A 19,419-nucleotide genomic window follows, 5' to 3' on the forward strand; every position below is an offset into this window, starting at 1 on the left:
TATCAAACATGGATCCTCTTGTCAAACATGGATCCTGTTATCAAACATGGATCCTCTTATCAAACATGGATCTTCTTATCAAACATGGATCCTCTTATCAAACATGGATCCTCTTATCAAACATGGATCCTCTTATCAAACAGGGATCCTCTTACCAAACACAGATCCTCTTATCAAACCCGGATCCTCTTATCAAACTTCTCTCTGGCTCAAAGAAGTCGCTGTGAAACCTCTTCCACACAAAACCACCACAAAAACCCAATCCAGCCGGGCCTGGGCCACTCCGCAGGGATGGAAAATGAAAATGGAAATGTTCCTTCCCGCTTGTGTTCAGAACATTTCTATTGAGGATTGTCTTTCCCACCCCAGGTTCCAGAAATCAGCTCTTCCCAGAGGAAAAGTTGTCCCCGGGCAAGGGAACTCCTGCGCGCTCTCGGACTCCGTCCTTCGGTGGCCTCTTGGACCCTTCTGCCAAAAACTGTCCCAGAGACCTCCAGGATTTGCTGACTGCACCTCCAGGCTCTGTGGTAAGGAGCAGCTCCTGTCACCTGAGAAACCAGGAGCTGCAGTCAAACCTTTTCCAATTTTCAGGGGAAAAAATGTTCTCTGTTCTCTGTCCCATTCTGATTTCAACAATATTTCCCAGTTCTCCTGAACCGTGGAATGGTTTGGGTTGGAAGGGACCTTAAAAATCATCCTGTGCCACCCCTGCCATGGGCAGGGACACCTTCTGGAATTCCTGTTGTGCACATTCCCAAAAAAAAAAAAAAAAGGTGAAGGAGCTGAGATGGGGAGTTTTTGGAGCTGAGGGATTTGATGGAATAAATAATCCCCAGAAGGTGACAATTTAAGGGGAGGAGACTCAGCCCTTCAAAAGCACCTAAAAATATCTCTGGGTTTATTTGGGTTCTTTTCCAGTGACCTGACAGAACACAAAAAGGGGGGAATTTAAAGCCAACAACCACAAAATCTTCCCAAGAGAGGAAGGAAAAACTCCTCCAGCTGCAAAATTCCAGGGCATTTCCAGTGGAAGTGGGGTTGTACCTCTGGAATTCCTGCCGTGCACAGGAATTCCCAAAAAAAGGGCGAAGGAGCTGAGATGGGAAGTTTTGGAGCTGAGGGATTTAGGACAGGAGTTGTGTTTCCCACCAGGGCTCTGGGTTGGATCACTTTGGGATTCAGGCAGCAAAAGGATTTCATTTTTCCCCATAAATCCTCAGCCCTGCCACGGCAATAAAAACAACGGGGAGAAATCCAGATCCCAGGAGCTGCTCCCTGGTTTTCCCCTCACCGTGCCTGAGTCTCTGTTTGTGTCCTCAGCTTGGCTGGGGTGGAATCCTGGAATGGTTTGGGTGGGAAGGGACCTTGAACTCCTCCAGTTCCACCCTCTGGACACTTCCCACTACCCCAGGCTGCTCCAAGCCCTGGCCTTGGACACTTGCAGGGATCCAGGAGCAGCCACAGCTTCTCTGGGAATTCCACTCCAGGGCCTCCCCACCCTCCCAGGGAAGAATTCCTTCCCAATATTCCATCCAACCCTTTTCTCTCTCAGCTGAAGGCCAATCCCCCTTGTCCTGTCACTCCATTCCCCTGGGATTGAGGCAGCTAAACTCAGAGAAGAGCACAAATTGTATTTTCTGCTCATCTTTACTCCAGAATAAACCCATTAATGATTTAATCCATTTGTGTACTGGGGTGAGGAGCAGAATTTCATCCCTCAGTCCTACACAAGGACGTGGAATTCTCCTGTTTTGTGGGAATATCTGGATGCAGTCCTTATCAACACCATCCCACAGCAGTGCAAAACTCATCCAGCCAAGCCCTTCCCAGTTTTATTCCAGTGATAACTGCCAGGCATCAAATTTAATCCCATTTTTTCACCTGCTTTTGCTTTTTTTAATCAACAAAACGCTTGGATTTCAAACCTCTAGAAACTCTTTCCTTTTTTCCCTTTTCTCCCAGGATGTTCCCTCCGTGGCTGCTGCTCCTTTTACAGGAGAACAGCAGGAAAAAGAGGAAAAGAGAAATGAAAGCTGTAAGAGCAGCTCAGTTCCAGGGAGGGATGGCTTGGCAGGCACCACAATTCCCCTATTTTTAATATTTCTAATACACTCCGTGTATTTCTAATTCCTCTGGTGTTTAAAATCAGGGCTGAGGGGGTGGAGGAACAACCCCTGCCCCGCTTTTCCCAGGATTTAAAAATGGTGTGGAAGAAAGTTCTGCCTTAGAAACAAACAGGGAAACTCCCACCTTTCCGTTTTCTGGAATGAAATTCCTCTTTTTGAGTGCAAAGTTCCCAAACTGCCAGGAGCGCTGTTCGTTTTCATCCAAAGCTTCGTTGGTTTAAGGTGAGGGAGAAACCAAAATATTTCCTTTGTTTCACTCTGCCCCAACAATTTCTATTTTTTTTCACTTTTATATTCAGAGTTTACATTTTACATACAGTTTATGGTGGAGGAGGCCATCATTTACCTCGGGTTTAACTCACTTGGTGGCCACAAAACTCTTTTTTCTTACTATTCTCCTTTCTCAGGAATACCTTTGTATTTACTGTTATAAATATATATATTTATAACAATTTTTTTAATATATATATATACACACTATATACTATATAATATATATATATTTATACTATATACTATACATAATATATATATTTATACTATATGTAAAATTATATATAGTAAATAGATATGTATATAGTAAATATATAATATATATAATATATATTTATACTATATATAAAATTATATATAGTAAATATATATGTAAATCTATATAATAAATAAATATATACCTTGTTATTTGATTCTGTTTTTCCCCCACATATGTCCACATTCAAGGTGAAACCCAGATGCCTCTTAGATCAAATTAAATGGGGAAAATATAAATATTTCTGCATCCTTAAAGCCAAATTTTTCAGCTGTTACATTTGGGACTTTAAATTATTTTGGCACCCAAGTAATGTGATGTCACCAGATTAACCACACTCCCCTCACTCCAAGGAGGACTGAAATAAAAAATAAAAAAATAAGAAGAGATTCATGTGAGGTTTCCATGAACCAAGGAGAACTAAAATAAAAAAATGAAAAATAAGAAGAGATTCATGTCAGGTTTCCATGAACAAAATAAGAATCTGATTCCTTGCAGCCTCCTCCCTTGTGATCAGGCCAGCCCTGCCCTCGTTTTCTCTGGCTGTAATTAATTATAAAAGGTAAGAACAGAGAGGTTCTATACCTGTAATCCACCCAGGGCTTAAAAAAAAAAAAAAAAAAAAAAAAAAGGGGGTTCAGAATTCTATATTTAACAGAATAAAATGAAATTAAAACCAAGCTCAGTGGGCATGTGAGCATGAAGTAATTCACAATTGTAATGTGAATATTTTATTTGTATTTATTTGATTTCTATTTAGTGAGCAGTTGAGCTGTGCTCTGTCTCAGCCCATGCCATTAAATTGATAACTATCAGCTGCTACCAAAGCAGGTTTTAATAAAGTTCCTCTGGAATTTACATTTTTTTTTTTCAGCTCACCGTGGTGCTGGGTTTGTCTGACCTGACAAATGAGATTGTGCCCCAGCACACGGTAATTAATGGTAATTAATGGTAATGAACACATCCTTCAAACTCCTCGTTTCCCAGCTCTGCTGAGATCCCGTTGTAAAAAATTTCATTGCAACTCACTCAAATTTGCTCCAGGAAATCCCTTCTTCCATGGAAATTAAGGCTGGAAAGACCTCCAAGATCATGGTCGCCACTCAGTCCTCATTTTTTCACTTTTTTTCAACTTTTTTTTCACTTTTTTCTAACTTTTTTTCCCCCACTTTTTTCCCAACACTTCCAGGCTCGCTGACTCCACCACTGCCCTGAGCAGCTGTTCCAGTTCTCGACACGTTTTTTTTCCACGGGGAAATTTTTCCCTAAAAAATTCCCCCTGCCCCCTCCTGTCAGGGAATTGTGGAAATTATTTGACTCCTGTGAACAAATTAAGCTTCACCAGAGATCAAAACCCAACACATCATTCCAAGCCAAAAATATTTTAGATTTATTATTTATGTAGATCCAGCACCTCATTAATCCTAATCCAACCCCGCTGTCTTCCCGGGATATTTAAACACAAACCCCCTGGAATCTCAGCAGGAGAAAGGAGGATCCAAAACATTGAAATCACCACAAATAATTTAAAATTGGTCATTTTTTTTCCTTTCTTTCCCAGGAAGAAGCCTCTCTCCAAAGACGTTTCTCTGCAGCACATCAGCTGCTTCTTTTCCACAGGTAACCTGGAATAATTCCAATTTAATTCCTTGCAATCAACTCCAAAAAACGCCTTTTTAGGGTTTTCTTCCCCACTTTTTTAGGGTTTTTTCCCCATCCCTCTGAGGGATGAGTGAGGAGAAACTGTCAGGGGTTGCAAATCTCACGGTGAAATCTCATTTTTTGAAATCCAGTCCTCCAAATAAATCACAACCCCCCTGGTTTTCGACTTGGGAGTGCAGCTGAAAATCTCACAGCCACAAGGAACTGGTCGAAAACGTTGAAATTATTACAAATTTCTCTGAGAGAAGGAAAAAGGAGCATTTTTTTGGCAGCTCACAGTGCCTGAGGTGATTTTTTAGCCCTAATAATTAGTGTTGGAAGGTCAACACAGCGTTTTTTTTTTTCTGCAGTGGTTATCTCTGTTTAAATAAGATTTCTAAAGCTGATTCCAAGTCTTAATTTTATTTTTTTTTTTTTTTTTACTAATTTCTAATAGTGTTTATCTTGACTGCCTTTCTTCCTCCAAAAATGGGTTAAAAACTCTGGAAATCTCAATAAATCTTCTCTGATTGATTGATCTTTTGTGGCTCTCCTGCCTTCCCCCTGGTGTGAATCTTCCTAATCCAAATTCTTTTCCTGCCTGCTGAGGAAAAAAAAAAAAAAAAAATCACAGTGGTGGAATTTAAAGCAGCAGAAGGAAGAGAAAAGTTCAGGGGATTCCAGCTCCACCTTCCAGATTTGTTGGTGGGGATTATTCCAGTGGCAGAGTCTGGAGAATCAGTCAAAAAAGAAAATTATAAAAGCCTCCAGAATTAAATTGTCTCTAAAAAAACCAGTGCTTCAAGCTTATAGGCAGATGCATTTTGCAAATTTTTACTGAAATAAAAGATTTTTTAAGTAGTTGATTCATTCATTTTAGATTATTTTGAAACGAGGTGGGAAAAAAAAAAAAAAGGAAATCAGGGTTTTCTTTTGCTGGAGGTTTGGGGTTTGATTTGCAGCATAAATTCCTCATCTCAGTTTGCTTTAATTATTGATTTTTTTTTTTTTTTTTAACTCCTTTTATTCCACAATTTTCCCTCCTGGGCAGCTGATTTTGGAGTTAAGCTGTGGGGCAGGTGAGAGAAAATCCTGTCAGCCCCAATCAACATTTCCTGAGGAAATGTGGCCCTGAGGGACAGAGGGGGAACGGGAGGCAAGAGCAGCCCAAGGGCAATCCCTGCAGGAGCCGTGTCCACAGGGGCCACCAACAGCAATGCCATGAAATTCTTGGCATTCGGAATCCTGGGATGCAGGAATCAGCAGAAAGCCTGGAGTCAGGCAGCCCGGCCAAGTGTTTGCTGCCTGGGTGTGCTTCTTTAAATTAAGGATTAAATCAAGAATTAAATCAGAATTAAATCAGAATTAATTCAGAATTAATTCAGAGTTAAATCAGAATTAAATCAAGAGTTAAATCAATCAATTAATTCAGAATTAAATCAAGAATTAAATCAGAATTAAATCAAGAGTTAAATCAAGAATTAAATCACTAATTATTTCATAATTAAATAAAGAATTAATTCAGAATTAAATCAGAATTAAATCAAGAATTAAATCGAGTTAAATCAAGAATTAAATCAAGAATTAATTCAGAATTAAATCAAGAATTAATTCAGAATTAATTCAGAATTAAATCAAGAACTAAATCAAGAATTAAATCAAAATTAAATAAAGAATTAAATCAATAATTAAATCAGAATTAATTCAGAATTAAATCAAGAATTAAATCAGAATTAAATCAAGAGTTAAATCAAGAATTAAATCAAGAATTAATTCAGAATTAAATAAAGAATTAATTCAGAATTAAATCAAGATTTAAATCAATAATTAAATCAGAATTAATTCAGAATTAAATAAAGAATTAATTCAGAAATAATTCAGAATTAAATCAAGAATTAAATCAGAATTAAATCAGAATTAAATCAATAATTAAATCAAGAATTAAATCAAGAGTTAAATCAAGAATTAAATAAATCAATTAATTTAGAATTAAATCAAAAATTAATTCAGAATTATATCAAGAATTAAATCAGAATTAAATCAAGAGTTAAATCAGAATTAAATCAAGAGTTAAATCAAGAATTAATTCAGAATTTAATAAAGAATTAATTCAGAATTAAATCAAGAATTAAATCAGAATTAAATCAGAATTAAATCAGAATTAAATCAGAATTAAATCAAGAATTAATATTAAATCAAGAATTAAATCAGAATTAAATCAAGAATTAAATCAGAATTAAATCAGAATTAATTCAGAATTACATCAAGTTTTAAACAGCTACCAGAGAGGTTTCACGTTGGAAAACTCCCCTGGGGTTTGCTGGATCTTTCCCTGGATGTGGAATTATGGAAGCAGCCCTGGAGGTGCCCAAGGCCAGGCTGGAGAGGGTTTGGAAAAAGCTGGGATAGGGGAAGTGTCCCTGCCATGGGATTTTTAAGGTCCCTTCCCACCCAAACCATTCTGGGGAACAGATGAGGAGAATAAAATCGATTAAAGCTGATTTGTTTTAATTTTTATTTATTTAAAAATTTATTTTATTTGGGTTTATTTTTTATTGGGGGAAATTACAGAAAACTTTGCTCTCAGGGCTTTGCAGGAAACCTGAAGCAGCCTAAACCAAGGATTTTACAAATATTAGAATTTCAACAGCCCAAAATCATGAATTATACAGATTCTGTGTATTTTTACCACATGGAAATTCCAATTTGATCAGCTCAAATTTTCCACAATGGAGGATTTTTTTTTTTTTTTTAAGCTGTTGGGCCAGATTTTATCTGTATCAATGTTCTGAGCAGTGTTTTATTTAGGATTTTATTTAGGATTTTTTATTGAGGATTTGGGTCCTGATTCCTCTGGTTGAAAAGAGCTGTTAGTTCAAAGCAGATTTATATATATATATATTTTTTTTTTTTAATCCAGGCATTTTTCCTGTCATGAAATGAGAAAAAATGTCAGTAATTTTAATATTTCATCAGTGGCTCACCCAGCAGAAATACCTGCCTGTGACCAGAACAGGTAGAGGCCAGAGAACCCTTATTCCAATTAAAAATAAATCAAGATCCTAGGAAAAAATATCTCAAACTGCTGCCAAAAATAGCAACAAAAGCACCGAAAACTTTGATTTTCTGGGGCATCACTAAATATGAAAAGATGAATCTCCTCCTTGCACATTTTTAATTTAAACAGAAATATATTTTTCCTGAGCCTGGCAGAAAATTTGAGGCGGTGTCACACAAGAATCCAACTTCTTTTATTTATGGCAACCCTGCGGGCTGATCTGCATAAATTTGGATCCTTAAAATCCAAATTCTTCTTTGCCTCTGGCTGTGTGCAGGTGCAATTAAAAAATTAAAAGTCATTTGGATGTCTCATTGCCAGGCAGCGTTTGCTGCTTTGCCCTGACTGATTCCAGTGGTTGTTTGTGTGGATTTAATTCATTCCGTTTTTCAGAATCACAGATTCAGAGCATCATTAATGCGAAAAAAAGACCTCTAAAAGCTCTTGGCTCAGCGCTTCATTAAGGGCTTCTCTCATTTTGGCTGCTTCTCTTGGGTTTAAGCCTGGAAGTGAAGTGGTGTCCACACAAGTGGTCTGCTAAATAATAACAAAAAAAAAAAAAATCTCAATTTCTGATTAACCTCAACCCACTTGGGCTATGCTAAATAATAATAATAATAAAATCTCAATTTTTGATTAAACTCACTCCACTTGGGCTGTGCTAAATAATAAAAATTTTAAAATCTCCATTTCTGATTAACCTCACCCCACTTGGGCAGTGCTAAATAATAAAAATTTAAAAATCTCCATTTCTGATTAAACTCGCCCCACTTGGGCTGTGCTAAATGATAATTTTTTTTAAAATCTCCATTTTTGATTAACCTCACCCCATTTGGGCTGTGCTAAATGATAAAAATTTAAAAATCTCCATTTTTGCTTAACCTCACCCCATTTGGGCTGTGCTAAATGATAATTTTTTTTAAAATCTCCATTTTTTATTAACCTCACCCCACTTGGGCTGTGCTAAATAATAAAAATTTTAAAATCTCCATTTCTGATTAAACTCGCCTCACTTGGGCTGTGCTAAATGATATTTTTTTTTAAATCTCCATTTTTGATTAACCTCACCCCACTTGGGCTATGCTAAATAATAAAACTTTTAAAATCTCCAATTTCTCATCAAACTCAACCCATTTGGGCTGTGCTAAATAATAAAAATTAAAAAATCTCCATTTCTGTTTAAACTCGCCCGACTTGGGCTGTGCTAAATAATAATAATAAAAAAAAAAATGCCGTTTTTTATTAACCTCACCCCACTTGGGCTGTGCAAAATGGTAATTTTTTAAAAAATCTCCATTTTTGATTAACCTCACCCCATTTGGGCTCTGCTAAATAATAATAATAAAAAATATCTCAATTTCTGATCAACCTCACCCCATTTGGGCTGTGCTAAATAATAAAAATTTAAAAAATCTCCATTTCTGATTAACCTCAGCCTACTTGGGCTGTGCTAAATAAAAAAAAAAAAAAAAAAAATCTCATTTTTTTATTAACCTCACCCCACTTGGGCAGTGCTAAATAATAAAAAAAAATCTCCATTTCTGATTAACCTCACCCCATTTGGGCTCTGCTAAATAATAATAATAATAAATATCTCAATTTCTGATCAAACTCACCCCATTTGAGCTGTGCTAAATAATAAAAATTTTAAAATCTCCATTTTTGCTTAACCTCACCCCATTTGGGCTGTGCTAAATAATAATTAAAAAATCTCAATTTCTCATCAAACTTACCCCACTTGGGCTGTGCTAAATGATAAATTTTTTAAAAATCTCCATTTCTGATTAACCTCACCCCACTTGGGCTGTGCTAAATAATAAAAATTTAAAAATCTCCATTTTTGCTTAACCTCACCCCATTTGGGCTGTGCTAAATGATAATTTTTTAAAAATCTCCATTTTTTATTAACCTCACCCCACTTGGGCTGTGCTAAATGATAATTTTTTTTAAAAATCTCCATTTCTGATTAACCTCACTCCACGTGCGCTGTGCTAAATAATAATAATAAAATCTCAATTTTTGATTAAACTCACTCCACTTGGGCTGTGCTAAATAATAAATTAAAAAAAATCTCCATTTTTGCTTAACCTCACCCCATTTGAGCTGTGCTAAATGATAATTTTTTTTAAAATCTCCATTTCTGATTAACCTCACCCCACTTGTGCAGTGCTAAATAATAATTTTTAAAAAAATCTCCATTTCTGATTAACCTCACCCCACTTGGGCTGTGCTAAATAATAATAAAAAAAAACAAAAATCTCCATTTTTGCTTAACCTCACCCCACTTGGGTTGTGCTAAATGATAATTTTTTAAAAAATCTCCATTTCTGATTAACGTCACCCCACTTGGGCTGTGCTAAATAATAAAAATTAAGAAATCTCCATTTCTGATTAAACTTGCCTGACTTGGGCTGTGCTAAATAATAATAATAAAAAAAAATTGCCATTTTTTATTAACCTCACCCCACTTGGGCTGTGCTAAATAATAATAATAAAATCTCCATTTCTGATTAACCTCACCCCATTTGGGCTGTGCTAAATAATAAAAATTTAAAAATCTCCATTTTTGCTTAACCTCACCCCATTTGGGCTGTGCTAAATGATAATTTTTTAAAAATCTCCATTTTTTATTAAATTCACCCCACTTGGGCTATGCTAAATAATAAAAATTTTAAAATCTCAATTTCTCATCAAACTCACCCCATTTGGGCTGTGCTAAATGATAATTTTAAAAAAATCTCCATTTTTGATTAACCTCACCCCACTTGGGCTGTGCTAAATAATAATAAAAAAATCTCAATTTCTCATCAAACTCAACCCACTTGGGCTGTGCTAAATAATAAAAAAAAAAAAAAAAATCTCAATTTTTTATTAACCTCACCCCACTTGGGCTGTGCTAAATAATAATTTTTTAAAAAATCTCCATTTTTGCTTAACCTCACCCCACTTGGGCTGTGCTGAATTTAAAAAAATATCTCTACTTCTGTCTGAGCAAGTTGCCCTCTCGTGCTTTGTGTTCCACGTGTGACAGGAGCTCTATTTTTGGGTCATTTCAGGGATTTGGATCCTGAATCCGGGCGCTCCCATCAGCAGCTCCCCAAACCAGTCCCACCTCTGTCCTCAGGGGCCAGCAGTGGCCTCCAGGAGCAGAACTTGCCCCGGGCTACCCCAGAGAGCAGGTGAGCTCATTTTGGGGTGGGATGAAGGTCAATTTAAAACCATCACCATTAAAATTAATGGTGATTAACGATTAAAATTGTGGGGCTGCAGCATTTCCTACCTGGGACAGGTAGGAATGGTTTCATTTTATTCACAGCAAGGGATTTGCAAGAGCTTTCTTTGTAGGAGGTGCTTGAAGGGAAAAAAAAAGGTGCTGAGAGAAACTCGGTGCAGGTGTGGAAAACCAGAAGTGGAGTGAGAAATACAGTTTAAAAACCAGAGTTGTTCTCTCTCTACATGATTAGCACAGTTCCTGCTGAGTGAGCTTGAAATCCTTCAAGAATTGAACAAAAAAAATCTTGAAATTGGTGGTCCTGGCCCCGAGACGCCTTTACCTTTCTCTTAGCAAGAGCGGATCTTTCTCTGGATGTGGAATTACGGAACCACCCTGGAAGTGTCCAAGGTCAGGTTGGAGAGGATTCAGCAAGGGAGTGCTGGGTGGCATTTGGGAGAGATCCTGAGCTTCAAATCCTTCAAGAATTGAACAAAAAAAATCTTGAAATTGATGGTCCTGGGTGCTGAGCCCCGAGGTGCCTTCACCTCTCTCTGAGCAAGAGCGGATCTTTCTCTGGATGTGGAATTACGGAACCACCCTGGAAGTGTCCAAGGCCAGGTTGGAGAGGATTCAGCAAGGGAGTGCTGGGTGGCATTTGGGAGAGATCCTGAGCTTGAAATCCTTCAAGAATTGAACCAAAAAAAAAAAAATCTTGAAATTGGTGGTCCTGAAATAGCAGTGGGTGCTGAGCCCCAAGGTGCCTTCACCTCTCTATGAGCAAGAGCGGATCTTTCTCTGGATGTGGAATTATGGAACCACCCTGGAAGTGTCCAAGGCCAGGTTGGAGAGGATTCAGCAAGGGAGTGCTGGGTGGCATTTGGGAGAGATCCTGAGCTTCAAATCCTTCAAGAATTGAACAAAAAAAAAAAAATCTTGAAATTGGTGGTCCTGAAATAGCAGTGGGTGCTGAGTCCCAAGGTGCCTTTACCTCTCTCTAAGCAAGAGTGGATCTTTCTCTGGATGTGGAATTACGGAACCACCCTGGAAGTGTCCAAGGTCAGGTTGGAGAGGATTCAGCAAGGGACTGCTGGGTGACATTTGGGAGAGATCCTGAGCTTGAAATCCTTCAAGAATGGAACAAAAAAAATCTTGAAATTGGTGGTCCTGGGTGCTGAGCCCCAAGGTGCCTTCACCTCTCTATGAGCAAGAGCGGATCTTTCTCTGGATGTGGAATTATGGAACCACCCTGGAAGTGTCCAAGGCCAGGTTGGAGAGGATTCAGCAAGGGAGTGCTGGGTGGCATTTGGGAGAGATCCTGAGCTTGAAATACTTCAAGAATTGAACCAAAAAAAAAAATCTTGAAATTGGTGGTCCTGAAATTGCAGCGGGTGCTGAGCCCTGAGGCGCCTTTACCTCGCTCAGCCTCGTGTCTTGAGAATCCTCTGCCCCTGCATGAGGAGCGCCCTCCATCCTTTATTGATTTATCCCGCTCCCAAACAGGTGGCACCTCCCGTGGCACTGCAAGGGAGGTGACACTTCCTGTGCCACTTGGAGGGAGGTGACACTTCCTGTGCCAGTTGAAGGGAGGTGACACTTCCTGTGCCACTTGGAGGGAGGTGACACTTCCTGTGCCAGTTGAAGGGAGGTGACACTTCCTGTGCCACTTGGAGGGAGGTGACACTTCCTGTGCCAGTTGAAGGGGGTGACACTTCCTGTGTCACTTGAAGGGAGGTGACACTTCCTGTGTCACTTGAAGGGGGGGTGACACTTCCTGTGTCATTTCAAGGGAGGCAATACTTCCTGTGCCACTTGAAGGGAGGTGACACTTTCTGTGCCAGTTGAAGGGAGGTGACACTTCCTGTGTCACATGAAGGGAGGTGACACCACCTCTGCCATTAGAAGGGGGGTGACACTTCCCATGTCACTTGAAGGAGAGGGACACTTCCTGTGCCATTTGAATGAGGTGACACCTTCTGTGTCACATGAAGTGGAGTGTCACCTCCTGTGCCACATCAAGGGAGGTAACACCTCCTGTGCCACTTGAAGGGGGTGACACCTTGTGTGCCCCTTGAAGGGAGGTGACACTTCCTGTACCATTTGAAGGGAGGTGGCACCTCCTGTGTCATTTGAAGGAGACACTTCCTGTGTCACTTAAATGAGAGTGACACTTCCTGTGCCATTTGAAGGGTGGTGACACTTCCTGTGTCATTTCAAGGGAGGTGACACCTCCCATGTCACTTGAATGAGGTGTCACCTCCTGTGTCACATGCAGTGGGGTGTCAGCTCCTGTGCCAGTGGAAGGCAGGTGACACCTCCTGTGTCACTTGAAGGGAGGTGTCACTTCATGTGTCACTTGAAGGAGAGGGACACTTCTTGTGCCATTTGAAGGGAGGTGACACTTCCTGTGCCTTTTGAAGGGGGGTGACACTTCCTGTGCCACATGAAGTAGAGTGTCACCTCCTGTGCCACATCAAGGGAGGTGACACTTCCTGTGCCACTTGAAGGAGTTGACACCTCCTGTGTCACTTGAAGGGAGGTGACACTTCCTGTGCCATTTGAAGGAGAGGGACACTTCCTGTGCCACTTGAATGAGGTGACACTTCTTGTGCCACTCGAAGGGGGTGACACCTCGTGTGCCCCTTGAAGGGAGGTGACACTTTCTGTGTCACTTGAAGGGAGGTGACACTTTCTGTGTCACTTGAAGGGAGGTGACACCTCCTGTGCCACATGAAGTGGGGTGACACCTCCTGTGTCACATGAAGGGAGGTGACACTTCCTGTGCCATTTGAAGGGAGGTGACACCTCCTGTGTCACATGAAGGGAGGTGACACCACCTGTGCCATTAGAAGGGAGGTGACACTTCCTGTGCCATTTGAAGGGAGGTGACACTTCCTGTGCCACTTGAAGAGGGTGACACCTCCTGTGCCATTTGAAGGAGGTGACACTTCCTGTGCCACTTGAAGGGGGGTGACACTTCCTGTGCCATTTGAAGGGGATGACACCTCCTGTGTCACATGAAGGGAGGTGACACCACCTGTGCCATTAGAAGGGAGGTGACACTTCCTGTGTCACTTGAAGGGGGTGACACTTCCTGTGTCATTAGAAGGGAGGTGACACTTCCTGTGTCACTTGAAGGGAGGTGACACTTCCTGTGTCACTTGAAGGGAGGTGACACTTCCTGTGTCATTAGAAGGGAGGTGACACTTCCTGTGTCACTTGAAGGGGGGTGACACTTCCTGTGTCACTTGAAGGGGGGTGACACCTGTGCCATTTGAAGGGAGGTGACACTTCTTGTGTCACTTGAAGGGGGGTGACACCTGTGCCATTTGAAGGGAGGTGACACCTCCCGTGCCACTCCGAAGCAGAATTCTGAGCTGACCCTGCTAAGAAAACCCCTCAGAATTCCCTTTATATCCCAGCCACTCTCCCGGATGTGAGGTACAAGCGTTAATTACGCGCACCTAATTAACAGCCTGGGAAAAGGCTGGATCTGGAGGCTCTGCAGATCCATTTATCCCCAGAATTTCTGCTGAGGGAGCTGCCGAGAGGAAGCGGGTGTGGAATTCTGCATCATCTCTCCCCAGCAAGAGGAAAGACCTGGAAATGTGAAGGTGGAAAAGTCTGGCCCTTGGCAGACGGGAGGAAAAATCTGAATTTCCAGCCCAGCACGTCGGGGTTGTTGTGACTCGAGCGGTGTTTGCATTTAACACTCTCAACAACAGAGTGGAGGAACAACTGTGAGGGGAGGGGAAAAAAAGCAAATTGCTCATCTGAGTCATTTCCTAGGCCTCGCAGCAAAATTGTGATGGAAAAAAAAAGGAGAATTCAGGAAAAAAAAAAAAATTGCTGATTGATTGAAATCCTCTTGTGTAGAGGATTGAGAAAAATCCCAGCAGCTGGTGAGAAAAATCCCCCATTTCTGAAATATTCTGGTCCAGCCTGTAGTGGTTTTTTTAAGAAAAATATTGAAGTGGTTTAATTTTTTTTTTTTTTCTTCTTTCTCTCCAATTTTATGCTTCCAACTCTTGGGATGGAAAAAGGAATAAACTAAAAAAAGCCATCAAGGGGTAAGAACGTGGGTGTGTTGAGCTCCAGATGCATCTGGAAGGAAATGACATTTTCCAGCATCAGGGATTACCCAATCATGGAATTATTAAGGCTGGACAAGACCTCTGAGATTACCAAATCCAACCCTTTTTTTTTATTATTATTATTATTTGTCCAATTTTTATTTTTAAAAAAAAAATCAAAACCTTCAGCTGTGTGGGAACAACATCATCATTCCTCAGGTCATTAACACTCCTTGGAATCGAGTCCTGCCGTTGTTTATTTTATTTTATTTTATTTTATTTTATTTTATTTTATTTTATTTTATTTTATTTTATTTTATTTTTATTATTTTATTTTATTTTATTTTTCATTTCTTTTCCATGTAGCTAAAAAGGAAATTTTACTAAAGGGAAAACTAAAAGTTGGCTGCTTCACCTCTAATAATTCTCTGTACTGAGCTGTTCAGGGCAGAACTAAATTCACATTATCCAAACTCATTTATAGGGAAAAAGCAGGAAGGAGAGGGAGGTTTTATTCCTTTTAAACACCTTGGGCATCTCCATTCCCTTTCACGGGGTAAAATGTTCCTTTTCCAGAATAAAATATTCCTTTCATAGGATAAAATGTTCCTTTTCCCAGGATAAAATATTTCTTTTCCAGGATAAAATGTTCCCTTTTCAAGGATAAAACATTCCTTTCACAGGATAAAATGTTCCTTTTTCCAAGATAAAATGTTCCTTTTCCAGGATAAAATATTTCTTTTCCAGTATAAAATATTCCTTTCACAGGATAAAATGTTCCTTTTTCCAAGATAAAATATTCCTTTCATAGGATAAAATGTTCCTTTTTCCAGGGTAAAATATTTCTTTTTCCAGGATAAGATATTCCTTTTCCAGGATAAAATGTCCCTTTTTTCCAGGATAAAATATTCCTTTTTCCAGGATAAAATATTTCTTTTCCAGGATAAAATGTTCCTTTCACAGAATAAAATATTCCTTTCATAGGATAAAATGTTCCTTTTTCCAGGGTAAAATATTTCTTTTTCCAGGATAAAATATTCCTTTTCCAGGATAAAATATTCCTTTCATAGGATAAAATGTTCCTTTTTCCAAGATAAAATATTCCTTTCATAGGATAAAATGTTCCTTTCACAGGATAAAATGTTCCTTTTTCCAGGATTACCTCTGGTAGCAAAGAATTCCCCATTTCTCATGGAATTTCCACATTTTTTCCCCGCTATTCCTGATCCCTTCCTCCTGCTGTGTGGGTTTATGGAGCCACCACTGAAATATTTTTTCCCCTGTAATCCCAGCATTCCCACAGGCCCAAATGCTCCTTGCAGGAAGGACAGGGTGGAATTATTTTGGATTTCTGCACCATGGATGAGGTCAGGGTGGATAATCTTCGAACTCCTTCCCAGATTGATGAATCCATAAATCCATAAATCCATAAATCCATAAATCCAAAATCTCTGAGCTGCCCCACACCAGAGACATTCTGGAATGTCTGAAGCAGCGCCAGAAAAATCCTTGATCAATCAAAACATAAACACACACACACAAAAAAAAAATTTAAAAATAAATTAAAAACTTATTAAAAAAAAATTCACAATTACGAATTTCCCCAAACAACTACCGTTCATAAAAACCACAAAAAAAAACTTTTTTTTTTTCTTATTAAAAAAACAACTATTCTGAGGCCTTTTCCTTGCTTTCCTTGGAGTAAATGGATGAGATGAGGATGGGAATGGGAAGCTTTTATCAGAGGAAGCTCCAGCAGGGTCTGAGCACTCCGATTTTGGCTCTGGATTTTCTGCAGAGAGGGAATTTGGATTTTTTTTCTGCAGGAGATACAACAACTCAGAGGTGCTCCTCGAGGTTTTGTTTTGTTTTTTTTTTTTTTCCTCCCTAGGGTTTACAGGAACCTTTTGAAGGAATTTTTGTTTTATTTATTTACTTGGAATTCTTCCTTGCAGTGCTGCTCCACAGGTTTGGGAATTCCAATCCAGGGAGCTGCAATCCTGATCTGCTGCCGGATCTCTTTATTGCCCCTGATTAATTAAATCAAGAATTTGATTTAAAATTGAGAGTTGTGGGCGTTGCCTTTGCAATCTCCCGAAGTCCTGAGGGGATTGGGATCGGGTTTTTGTGGGGCTGCAGCATCAGTACCTCTGTCAGACACGATGAATTTCCCTTTTTCCTCCCCCTTTTTTGAAGCAGGAATCTTTTCTCCCCACAGCTCCAGGGGATTTGGGCGTGTCAGGGCACACGTTTCTGTCCCACCTGATGCAGCTCCTGCCGGAGTGGACCAAGTTCTGTGGACCAAGCTTCCCGTCCCTCAGAGGCACCTCCCTGGAGAAGCCAGAGGAGCTGGAAAAGGAGTGGGCACCTCAAAAGGTTGGAGTGATATCCATGGAATCACAGAACCAGGGTGGTTTGGCTTGGGAGGGACCTCAAAAGTCATGGGCAGGGACAATGTCCACCATCCCAGATTGCTCCAAGCCCCACCCAAAGCTGGACACTTCCAGAATTCCAAATATTATTAAAAAAAAAAAACAGTGGCTGCTTAGAGTGGATGAGGTTGAGATATTCCCCCAAAACCACTGGAAATCTGGGTGGAATTTTTGCTTTTCATTGGAATAAACCCCCTTTCCTTCTCTTAATTCCTGCAGAGGCTGAAGGGCGTGGTGAGAACCTCCTGAGGAAACGCAGCAAGGCCAAGGTGGGGTCTTCTCCTGTGCCTGGCTCCCGCTCCAAACCTGTCCTGCCTTCAATCCCACCTGGATGGAGAAGCACCAAGCCCTGACGGCCACTTCCATCCCAATTCCTGTCACACTGACTCTTTCTAACCCTGCTTTTCATCTCTTTCTCTTCAAAATCTATCAAATATTATTGCTGGATCCATTTCTGATTAACTTCCAAAAAAAAAGGGTTATTTATTTATAACTTTATTAAAAAGCAATTTCTGTATTTCCCAAAGCCAGAAATTATTTCCCTGGCCACTCTCAGCTGGGAAATGGTGGAGATTTTTTCCTACCATGGAACTGTATCTTCCATTAATTTTATAGATTTAATTGAGGTGTGGAAGCACCAGGGCATCTGATAATATTGTCTGTATTGTAGGACTGGTGAATTATTTAGAAGAGGGATTCTGTGAAATGTTCAGAGGGAAATTGGGAGCGAAAACCAGTTCAGAATTTTTTGGTTTTTTTAATAAAATGTGGTTGAGTCACAATTATTTGATTGGCAAGTGGATTTAAACAACCTAGCGAGGAGCCATCAGCAAAAATAAGAATTATTAAGAGCCAGCTGAAGGGGTAGGAAGTGAGTGAAGATTTGGGTTTTCACAAGACAATAAAACTCCTGAATTTACGTTTGTCCTGATTAATTTTTGTTGCCTTCTACTTCCAGAGCCTTTTGCCTCAGCAGGTTCCTCCTCAGAGCCCTTTCCCTGCACAGAAAATGGGATTTTGTCCCAGTTTGGAGCCATGGAAGAGTCAAGGGTTTTGTTGATTAAATTGGATGAATTGCACCAAGGAGCTCAGGGTGAGTAATTCAGATTCAGGGAGCCTCAAATTCCAAAGCTTTTTTAGGAAGCGCTTTCCACGGAGCAGGATCCTCAAGCTGAAGATCAGCAGCTCTTCCAAGGCTCCAGATTTTCACCATGGATTTTGGCAGAACAAGAAGTGATTCCGTAGCCCCGGGGCACAGAGAGCTCACGGCCAAAACTGCAAAATTTTGGGTTTTTTTTTTTTTTTTTTGGCCAAGGCAGTTCAGTGAGGTCAGTGCTGGACTGGACTGAAAAACCACCCAAAATCCTGCAGCAAACCATGGAATCATGGAATGGTTGGGTGGGAAGGGACCTCAAATCCCATCCCATTCCAATCCCACCATCCCAGGCTGCTCCAGCCTTTCCTTGGACATTCCAGGGATGCAGGGGCAGCCCCAGCTGCTCTGGCAATTCCAGCCCAGCCAGGAATTCCTAATTCCCAAGATCCCATCCATCCCTGCCCTCTGGCAGTGGGAGCCATTCCTTCAAACTCTGATTTGAGATTTTGAGTCTTTTTTGGAGAACCTCAAACTCTGATTTGAGATTTTGAGTCTTTTTTGGAGAACCTCAAACTCTGATTTGAGATTTTGAGTCTTTTTTGGAGAACCTCAAACTCTGATTTGAGATTTTGAGTCTTTTTTGGAGAACCTCAAACTCTGATTTGAGCTTTTGAGTTTTTTGGGAGAACCTCAAATTCTGATGGTTTGAGGATTTGAGCCGTTTTGCAGAACGTAAAATTTTGATGGTTTAAGAACTTCAGTCTTTTTGGAGAACCTCATGGTTTGAGATTTTGAGTCTTTTTGGAGAATCTTAAATTCTGATTTGAGATTTTGGATCTTTTTGGAGAACCTCAGATTCTGATGAAGATTTGAGTCTTGTCTGGGACCCCAAACCTGGAAGTTGTGAGGATTTCAGTTTTGCTGTGAGACCTCAAATCCCGAATTTCCTCCTCCCCAGCTGCTCCAGGCTCCCATTGGTGCTGGATTTAGGGAAAACTTGGATCTGATGGTGGGGTCTTCTCCAGAGCCCCAGCCAGGCTGAGTCTTTCCTATTTTCTCTTACATCAGAGAAGAATGGTGAGTTGTTACTTAGATTGGATATTCAGGGAAAATTTCTTTGTGGAAAGGGTTGGGACAGGGCAGTGGAGTCCCCATCCCTGGGGGATTCCATAGCCCAGAGGATGTGGCACTTGGGGACATTCACTAGTGGTGGCCTTGGCAGGGCTGGGAATGGTTGGATGACCTTAGAGGGC

At 40.2% G+C, this 19,419-nt stretch overlaps 1 protein-coding gene across 3 annotated transcripts in view; it reads left to right on the forward strand.

Annotated features, from left to right (window-relative positions):
* The window catches only part of LRGUK (leucine rich repeats and guanylate kinase domain containing), a 57,506-nt gene extending 39,357 nt beyond the window's left edge, over positions 1-18,149 (forward strand). Inside the window, exons 16-22 of one of the 3 annotated variants that reach the window (XM_053943120.1) lie at positions 370-527; positions 4,217-4,275; positions 10,411-10,533; positions 14,609-14,635; positions 16,857-17,014; positions 17,290-17,339; positions 18,029-18,149. In XM_053943120.1, the coding sequence (XP_053799095.1) occupies positions 370-527; positions 4,217-4,275; positions 10,411-10,533; positions 14,609-14,635; positions 16,857-17,014; positions 17,290-17,339; positions 18,029-18,130 (677 nt within the window). In that variant the 3' untranslated portion in view covers positions 18,131-18,149. Of the gene's footprint in view, positions 1-369; positions 528-3,153; positions 3,218-4,216; positions 4,276-10,410; positions 10,534-14,608; positions 14,636-16,856; positions 17,015-17,289; positions 17,340-18,028 lie in introns of those variants that run through there. The other 2 variants (XM_053943122.1, XM_053943123.1) reach the window with 2 other exon arrangements.
* Positions 18,150-19,419: the final 1,270 nt, after the last annotated feature.

Source organism: Vidua chalybeata, chromosome 5, assembly GCF_026979565.1.
Source record: "Vidua chalybeata isolate OUT-0048 chromosome 5, bVidCha1 merged haplotype, whole genome shotgun sequence".
Classification (NCBI taxonomy): domain Eukaryota; kingdom Metazoa; phylum Chordata; class Aves; order Passeriformes; family Viduidae; genus Vidua; species Vidua chalybeata.